Source organism: Artibeus jamaicensis, unplaced genomic scaffold, assembly GCF_021234435.1.
Source record: "Artibeus jamaicensis isolate MK-2021 breed Jamaican fruit bat unplaced genomic scaffold, CSHL_Jam_final scaffold_612, whole genome shotgun sequence".
In the NCBI taxonomy this organism is placed as follows: Eukaryota; Metazoa; Chordata; class Mammalia; order Chiroptera; family Phyllostomidae; genus Artibeus; species Artibeus jamaicensis.
Genome location: NW_026522049.1, coordinates 355,464 through 364,305, shown reverse-complemented (window position 1 = coordinate 364,305; position 8,842 = coordinate 355,464). Strand labels below are relative to the sequence as shown.

At 53.9% G+C, this 8,842-nt stretch overlaps 1 protein-coding gene across 1 annotated transcript; it reads right to left on the bottom strand.

Annotated features, from left to right (window-relative positions):
* Positions 1 to 472: 472 nt before the first annotated feature.
* Positions 473 to 8,540, bottom strand: DNAJA4 (DnaJ heat shock protein family (Hsp40) member A4). The gene is made up of 7 exons (XM_037155907.2): positions 8,315 to 8,540; positions 5,226 to 5,406; positions 3,442 to 3,546; positions 2,282 to 2,509; positions 1,961 to 2,191; positions 970 to 1,070; positions 473 to 876 (listed from the first exon to the last, which is right to left on the bottom strand). Exons 1-7 carry the CDS (start codon positions 8,444 to 8,446, stop codon positions 661 to 663), a joined length of 1,194 nt encoding a protein of 397 aa, XP_037011802.2. The 5' UTR covers positions 8,447 to 8,540; the 3' UTR covers positions 473 to 660.
* Positions 8,541 to 8,842: the final 302 nt, after the last annotated feature.

Below are 8,842 nucleotides of genomic sequence, written 5' to 3'. Positions count from 1 at the left end.
ACAGGTTCATCCTCACCACGAGGCTTGGAAGGTTCAGGAAGCCTCCAGGAGAGGTGGTCAGACACACTGACACTCCATTCCATTCACTCGGGTGCAGAGCACTAGGAACCATGGTGGCCGAGGCCCAGTCCACCTGGACCAGGTGCCACAGCCAAGGTGGGTCCACAGACAGACACGCTTCTGCTCTCGAGGAGGGTTGGCTGGAAGCCAGACTTGGATGTCACGTTAGCAGCCCTGATAGGGGGTTGCTAGGCACCACGCTAGGAGGTGCCTCTGCCCGGGAGGGAAGGAAAGCCACCCAGACCGGGGGCGGGCTGGCCCCGGGGCTGCAGACCAGGGGCTGCGGCCTGAACTGCCGGTCTGTGGGGGAACGAAGTCAGGCAAAACCTCGATGCGCTCACATCAGTGCGGTCCCTGGCCTGGCTGTGGATCCCGAACGTGGAAATAAACTGATTCTGTATGCAGACTGGAGGTGGTTTACACTTAAAACGTTTAAATATAATTAAGTTATAACAGGTTACAACCAAAAGAAAACCCGAAAGACACTCAGCCATTGAGAATGCTGAACACATACACAGGACACCCTGACCGGGCAGTTGGAGCGATGCCGTTTTCAGGGTGCCAACCTGATGCTCACTGGGTGCTCCTGCGGCAGGGCCGTCAGGCTGTCTGGCACTGCACCCCGGCCCTCGGCCCGTCGTCGTCCTCCTCGTAGGCCTCCCGGTGCTGGCGCCAGCTCTGGTCGTTGGGGTCAAACTCCTGCAGCTCCACTTGGTCCATGTCGTCTGTGACCCTCACTTTCTGCCGGGGAGGCAGCAAAGCTTCTAGCTGAGAAAGCCTGTCTGGAGGAAGCCAGTGTTTTTCGGGGAAGATTACCTGTAAAAGGAGATGGGAGAGAGCAGGAGGTGTGTGTTCCCTTCCCAGTGAAGCCACTGGCTCTGTCCCATGAAAACAAACCTGTGAACTCACCAGGAACTGGATGATCAGAATGCCCTTCTCCAGGGGCGCTTTGTAGATGGGCATTCCCTCGTTCCGCACGCATTTCAGGTCCCCGTGCTTGACCACCTCGCCTGCCGCGGGGAAAGTTCAGTTACAAGACGGGGGCGGAGGGAGCCCTGAACGGTCAGACTCCCGCCCTCCAGCCTCACAGCTCAGATGGCCACAGGAGAAGTTGCCCCCAGGGAGGGGGTCGAGGGTACATGGGTGGCTTAGCCTCCACCACACCTGTGCAGACATTCTGTGGCATGGATAAAGGACCTTCAGTGTATTCTGAGGCACCTTCAAGCCAAGGTGCTGGCCTGGCCTCCCCACTTCCACATGCCTGCCATCCCCTCAGCCCCCCCCAGGCATGGGCGCTGGTGCCCTTGCAAACTCCCACCCTCCCAAGAGCTGGGAGCCTGGTGTCTACCAGAGCTGGCGGGCTGACCAAACTCAAGAACCTTTTTGGTTCCCCAAGTAGCTCCCTCCAGCTCCCCCAGGTGAGTGCAGACAGTCCTACGGGTGCCTGCAAGGGAACGCTGAGAGGTCCTTCTTCAAGAAAATTCTGTTTTTAAAATGTCTCTTGCATGCAGTCACCAACATTGAGGCTGGAGGAATGCGTGGATGGATCACACATAACCACTGACAGAAAAACACCTCTCATCCGCCAAGTCTTCCTCTTATGCAAAAATTAAGTTTAAAATTCTAGTTCCATTGGCAGTTTCCAGGTAGACTCTTAGACCCCCCAAGATTCTTGTTTGAGGCCCTTCCCCCCGCTCCCACTGTGAAATTTTTTTCTAGGAGATTATTTTAAAGTTATTAAATTTTCCAAGCCATTAACGGGGACTTCAAACCTAGAGAAAATCTAGTTGCCAATGTGTGTAACAGAGCGCGGCCTTACGGGTGAGGCCAGGCTCCGTGGCCAGTAGTTTCCGGCCAAACGTACTGAACACTTACGACGGGAGCACATGTGAACCGGTACCTGATTTGGACGTGATGACGAGGACTCGTTCGTCCAGTGTCTGTATGGTCTTCTTGAAGCCACAAAGGGCTTCGGAAAGCTGGATCTTCATTTTCATGATCAAGTCATGGCCTCGCCTCTGGAAGACACTGTGATCCTTCTGGTCCAGCACGATGATGACGTCCCCAGGCTCCAGCTCGGGCTCCTGGTCGCCTTCTCCGTGGAATACTATCTTCTGCCCGTCTTTCATACCTGTGGAACATTGTCCCTTTCTGATGAGCCATTTCTCTCAGCAACCACACTTCGTTCGGAGCACCGGGGGGCACCCCTACGCAGCCTCACCTTTGTCAACGTGCACCTCGATAATCTTCTTCTCCCGGACCACCTTGGCACCCTCGCAGCTCTCGCAGCGGTCCTTGGGGTTGATGCGCTCGCCCTGGCCCTTGCACTCAATGCACATGGTCTGGATCTGCTGCACCATGCCCGGCCCGATCTGCTGGATGTGCACCTGCATCCCTCGGCCCTTGCATAGCGGGCACTTCTCCACGGAGCCCTTCTTCCCGCCGACGCCTGCGGACAGGGTGGGTGGACAGACGAGAGCTGAGCTCTTCCCTGAGAGGCACGGCTGCTGCGGGCCCACCATGGTGGGTGAACCGCCACTTGGACTATTTCTAAACAGGACGAGGAAGGTGGAAGTGGCCGGGTGGTTCTCGCTGAGATGACAGCCACATGGTAACATGGGATCTCCTCCATTTGTGTTTTTGGTGATGCCACACCAAACCCAGTGCTAAAGCTCCATCAGCTGTGGTTGCTTCCACTCCAGGGGGGAAAACACCCAAGCTACAGGTGACCGTGTAGGGTGGGCTGTGGAAGACCAGAGAACACAGCCCTGTCACGGGGCAGGGCAGCCACCCAGCTCAGCCCACTCTCTGGGGGACAGTGAGTTCTTTAGAAATCAGATTTTAAAAGTTACATAGATCACATGTACATTTAAGTCAAATTTACTGGAACACGGGCATGTCTGTTTGTATTGTCTGTGGCTGTGTTTGCACTATGAGTTGAATAGTTGTGACAGGGACCACGTGACCCACGAAACCTAAAATATCTGCTATCTGGCCCTTTGCCAAAAAAGTTTGCTGACTCCTAAGTTGGGTGAACTGCCTTATTTTTAAATTTTTAAAAATAATTGTCATATATTAGTGGGTTTGGAGGGGTGGGGGGTAGGGAGAAAACACAGACAACTGTAATTGAACAACAATAAAACAATTTAAATTAAAAAGTAAATAAATAAAATAATAGTCATATATTAAATAAATATGCAGCTGACATAAAAATATACAAATGAAACAAATTTGTTCCTCAGGTTGCCTGCTGGCAATCTGTGTTTGACCCTCCCTTTGAAAAGATCCTTTAATTTTTTTTTCTGAATTATAAAACACTTAGAACTGTTTCCAGATCTAAGGGATCAGAACTTTGGGAATCATTAAAAAATTGATTTTTACCTTCACATTTCTCACAAATTATATTTTTCTGCAGGGCCAATTTCTTTGTGACTCCATTATATAAATCTTCAAGAGTTACAGACAACTGATGTACAACATTCTTGCCTTACGAAGGGGGAGGAAAGAAAAAGCAATTAGTAAATGAGTGAATACACCACTGTATCAAATGCCACCCATAGGACTCTCGTGTGAAGTCTCTCCAGAGACTCAGAGCTGCGCCTGGGCCACCGTCCCCTCCCTGCTCATTCCTGTGGCTCTCTGCCAATGATGAGAACTAACACCCCTTCTAGCGTGCAGCTAATTAATCATTTATAGATGTCAACAGAAAGAGTTTCCATCTTTATTTCCAAAACAAATCTGAGGACAGCGATCGAGAGAACCTAAAGCAATGTTACAATGAAATTGATTGCCTAGGTTCTCCCCGTGAAAGGAGCCCTTTGCCCACAGGGGAGGGTATGATAACCCATCTCTGGACCTTTCACTGAAACTTCCTTGAGCCTAACGCACTTGACTCTTTGAGCCCTTCTGTAATTTGTGGCCAAGTGGGAACCCTTTCATCTGCGAGGGCAGGACAGTGGGCCTTTTGTCTTCAGTGGGGGAGTCTGTCTGTGCTAGTGCTGTGCTCGCCTGTCGGGATCCGGAGCATCAGGGCCCTCACTGCTGCTCACAGCCCCTGAGACAAGCTGTCCTTGTTTACTGGCTGTCAGCTTGGAGAGATGACTGAATTAAGGGCAAGAAATTGTTCGTCTCCGATAGTGAGAGAGCTGGGCAAGAGACACCCAAGGTTTTCATCACATCTGCGTCGTCCAATCTATGAGCGGGCAATACCCAGGAAACAGGGCAAGGACTTCTCCCCCCAAAAACACTGAGATTTTCAGCATACAGTTCACAGAATTGACAGTCGAGCTTTTTGAAGCTCAAAGTCAACCATAATGTGAGAACCAGTGCAGCCTTGTTTAGGGGCCTCTTGTTGACTACCCACCACCCTTTGTCAACCCCAAGGCAGAGAGTTTTTGTTCTGTTTTTGTCCAGGGTCGTGATATTGGTTATCCACCCAGTTTCAAGGTCCGAAGCACTTTGTCAACAGTATGCTGAGCAGGACAATGGGGGCTATGAGAAATCACCAGTGACAGTCACAGGTGACAGCCTGTAGTTTGGCAGGAGGTAAGAGGTAGAAAAATTAGAGCAAATCCCAGAACTCAAAAACTACAGCCTGGGGCCATTCGGCTCAGGACTAAATCCTTCATTCATTTCCTGGGGATCAGGCTGCTAATCTTAATGCATTCTGAAGAGGGAGGCAGCTAGATTCTTTTACCGAGATGTTTAAACATAAAAGGGTAGATTGTGTTGCCTAGAAAGTCTCCTGAGCAGCCTGAGAAAAGGAGGCCACCCGCACACAGCAGAGCACCCGCCCAACACAGGGCCCAGCCCAGGGCAGAGGTGGGGGAGGGAGAGGGTGCAGGCAGGCAGAGAGGTGCTCTGAGAACACTCAGGAGCTTGACCCCAATGACAGAGAAAAGAGGGCAAGATGAACCTGACCTTCCTCCTTTCTATGCACCCCTCCATCTGCTCATTTATACATGGTGTTTAGAGGGTGGCAGCTTATTGCTAAATGTGCTAAGAGATTCCAGAAAGCCTAGATACTAGACAAGGGGTGAAGTAGTTAAAACGAATAGTTCCCAAATCATGACACTCATACCCTCTTAAGTCATGATCTGTCCTGATCCCAATAATGAACCATTTAGAAACTATAGGACCTGCTTGAGGTCTTCAACAGCATTTACCTCTTCTCTCTCTAGCCATCCGCCCTCCGCCACCGAAGAACATGTCGAAGATGTCCATGGGGGAGGAGAAGTTGGGGCTGCCCAAGCCTCCCTCCTTGATGGCCTGCTCGCCGCCCTGGTCATAAATCTCCCTTTTCTTTGGATCTGAAAGCACTTCATATGCCTGGGATATGAGCTTAAACTTTAAAAGAAAAAAAAAGAGCAATTAAAAAGAGATAAGGTGCTCTGGCACCTTAGGAGATAAGGTTAGAGCATCATTCTGATACACCAAGGTTACGGTTTCGACCTCAGGTCAGGGCACATATGAGAATCAGCCAGCGAATGCATCAGTAAGTGGAACAACGAGTCGATGTTTCTCTCTCTGTCGCTCTCTCTTTCTCTCCCCTTTGCTCCTCTCTCTCTCGAATTAGTCAATAAATAAAATTTTAAACAAGGTAAGCTTCGGATTGTGTTATTAAGCAAACCCACCATATGAATGCAATGTTGGAGGTATTCTGCACCCAACCCCCCAGGCTAACTGGTCTGTTCGTTATCTGGAACTCGATTTTTCCATTTACTCCTCTTGTAAGGTGGGAGACATGGAGTGAACATTATTAAGGGACCAGTGGCAGGCAGGGCTCCTGCAGAGAACAGGGACAGCAGTGGGAAGGAAAGTGTCTCCTACTCAGGTGGCACCAAACAGGAGTCATGTGGAACCAGGAGGCAGTAAGCCCAGCCAGGACTTCACCTATAACTGGAGCCAGCCCGGGACTGGTGAGGATTGCTTTACAGAGTTACTAGCATGAAATTCAACTACAGATGTCTTGTTAGTGTCTATGAGCCGCAGGCTGCGAGCACTGTGTGCAAATCTATACTTTCCCAAACCTATACTGTCCCGCCCCTCCCGCAGTTTCCCCGATGTGCCAGTTATTGGCAAGGCCAGAACCTCGTTTACTGGCTCCCTCCTGTCTCAGCTGCCAACAAATCCTTTTGGCACTACCTTCAGCTATGCCTCTTCAGTGCCCTGAGACAGACAAAATACCCCACATGTTGCATTCCCACCAAAAATGTGATCACTGGAATCCAGTTGCAAAGAAAAAAAATCAGAAAACTGAAATGGAAGCACGTTTTGCAAAACTAAAATACAGGAAAATTAAATGCAATGTGTGGTCCTGGAAGGCACCTTGCACTGGAGGAAAAAAAAAATGGCTCCTTTATGATTTTTTTTAGCTTTCATGATAATCTTATTCAAACTGAAAGTTACAGTGAAAATGACCATAAGAACAAAGGCATCTGGAAAGCCGGTTAAGGTAATAGCCAAGAATACACCCCTGTCCTTGCCAGAGAGGGAGGAGCTCATTAGCTCACCTCCCGAGTATCCCACGGAAACCAGCCGCGGAGGAAAGAAGCACGGACTCCAGGACAGAGTGCCTGACAACAAACACTCGCGACCAGTGCTAAGCAACACAGGACAACAGGGCACAAAACAAAGACCGACACACCAACGGCCGTCTCAGTTATCCTGGAGCCGGTGGGGACAGGACCGCCTTAATCTATTTTTGAAGAGACATTAATAATACAGTGAGAAACTCAGGAGGAAAGAAGGTTCCACCTACGGCGGCTGAAGTGGACGAGCAAGCACTACATACAGACTTGCACGAAAAGAAAAGATTGACACGGTGTGCCCCACACAGAGGACGGAGGGCCAGACGGGAGGTTAGCTGGTGAATGAACCAACGAGTTCTCTTTTAGGGATCATCGTATGACAACAGAGACACCGTCCCCCTTCGATTTCCAATCCCGCTTCTGCCTGCACTGCAACAATTTCCCTCCACGGGGCTCTCTCGTCCTCCCACGCGAAGTTCTTTCCATTGTGTTCTCTGCCGCCGTCTCCATTCATTCAGCCAGCCGACAGGCACGCGTGGGCACGGGGGGCCCTGCCGGCGTGGCGCTGGGGAGCGCGGGTGTGTCCTGCGGGGTCGCACTCAATGTAGGCTGAGTGAGGGCTGGCTCTGCAGCCCAGCCCAGGGGCCAGGGGCCGCCTCCGGGAGGAAGTCCCGGCTGAGAATGGGTGTGTAGGGCTTTCCCCCTTCTCTGGAAAGTGGGCCCATCGCCTGCTGAGGGGGACCTGCCAGACTTGACCTGCAAGGGCCTCACTCACGTGACACTAATTCAGTGCTGCGAACAAACATTGGGCTAACACACCAAACAGCGCGCCCGGACAGCTGTGCTCAGGGCCGCGCCCACGGAAACGCATTTTAACCCTAACCCTGGGGGCGCCCTTCTTCCCGAGGATTCTCAGACACGGGGTCCAGGGACCGAGGGGAGCGTGTCCAGGAGTCACTGACACCCCGGCTCGAACCCAGCCGGCCTCAGACACATGGTCCCGCAGGAAAGCTTTTTAACTTGTGGCAGCCCCATTCGGCACCTGTAGCTAAATATAAATATTTTATCACTGTCGCCACCCGGCCACCCGTCCTGAAGCAGCTGTCCCCAGCTTGGCAGACAGGTTGCTTGATATGAGCGTCGGTTGCCCTAACTAACCGCTGGGGGGGGATAATGGGAGACTTCAAAAGCGGCCGGGTGTCCCTGGGCTCAGCTCCTAGAAAAACCGCCCCCGCCCCCCAACCCCGCTGAGGACAGCAGCATTCTATAAGAAAATGACACGACGTGAAAGGAGTGGGAAGGGCGGGCGACCCGCCTTCAGCAGGGACAGAGGCCGGTCCTTTGGGGACAAAACGCAGGCTGGGACCCGGGTGAAAAGGGTGATCGGAGGTTTCCAGGACGCAGGTTCCAGGGGTTCGTGGTACTGAGGCTGGGCTGTGACTCATTTGTCACAGAGAGCCTGGAACATTCGCGGCGGATGAGGTCCCTGTCTAAAAAGGGCAACGGGGCCGCGCGGCGGAGGCTGACCCGGCTTGACCCGCCGGGGAGAGGGGCGCAGACCCCACTTCCGGCTCCGGCAACGCGGGGCGAAGCCAGTTCCCGCGCCAGCCCCGCCCCCCGCCCGCCGGCCGCAGGCCCCTCGGGCCCCGCACGCCCCCTGGCCCGCCCCCCACGTCCCGTCCGCGGCGTCCCCCACGCCGCCCACGCCCCCCACGCCGCCGCACCTTCTCGCCCTCGTCCGGGTTCTTGTCCGGGTGGTACTTGAGCGCCAGCTTCCGGTAGGCCTTCTTGATCTCCTCAGGCGGGGCGCTCGGCTTCACCCCCAGGATGTCGTAGTACTCCGTCTCCTTCACCATCTTGTCCCCGCGGCGCCGGCGGGCGACGCCGCTCAGGAGGCCGCTCCGCGCCCCGCCGCCCGCCCGGCCCGGTCACCTCACGGCCAGTCCGCGGCCCGTACGCCCCGGGCGCGTCACGGCCACGTCACGGCTGCGTCTCGCCGCAACCCCGTCGCGGCCTCCGTCCCGTCAGTCGCGCTCCCGCTCGCTCTCGGGCGCCGGCGCCTCCGCCGCGGCTTTTATTGGGCGCGGGCGGGAGTTTCCGCGTGGACGATGACGCCACAAACGCCCAGAACTTTCCGGGGGGTTCGACGACCGCCTCCTCGGACCTCCCGCGCGGGCGCGGGCTGTGCGGGGTCGGCGGGGCCGGGGACTCGGCGGGGGCCTCTGTGCGGTCACGGGCGCCGGGCTGCGTGC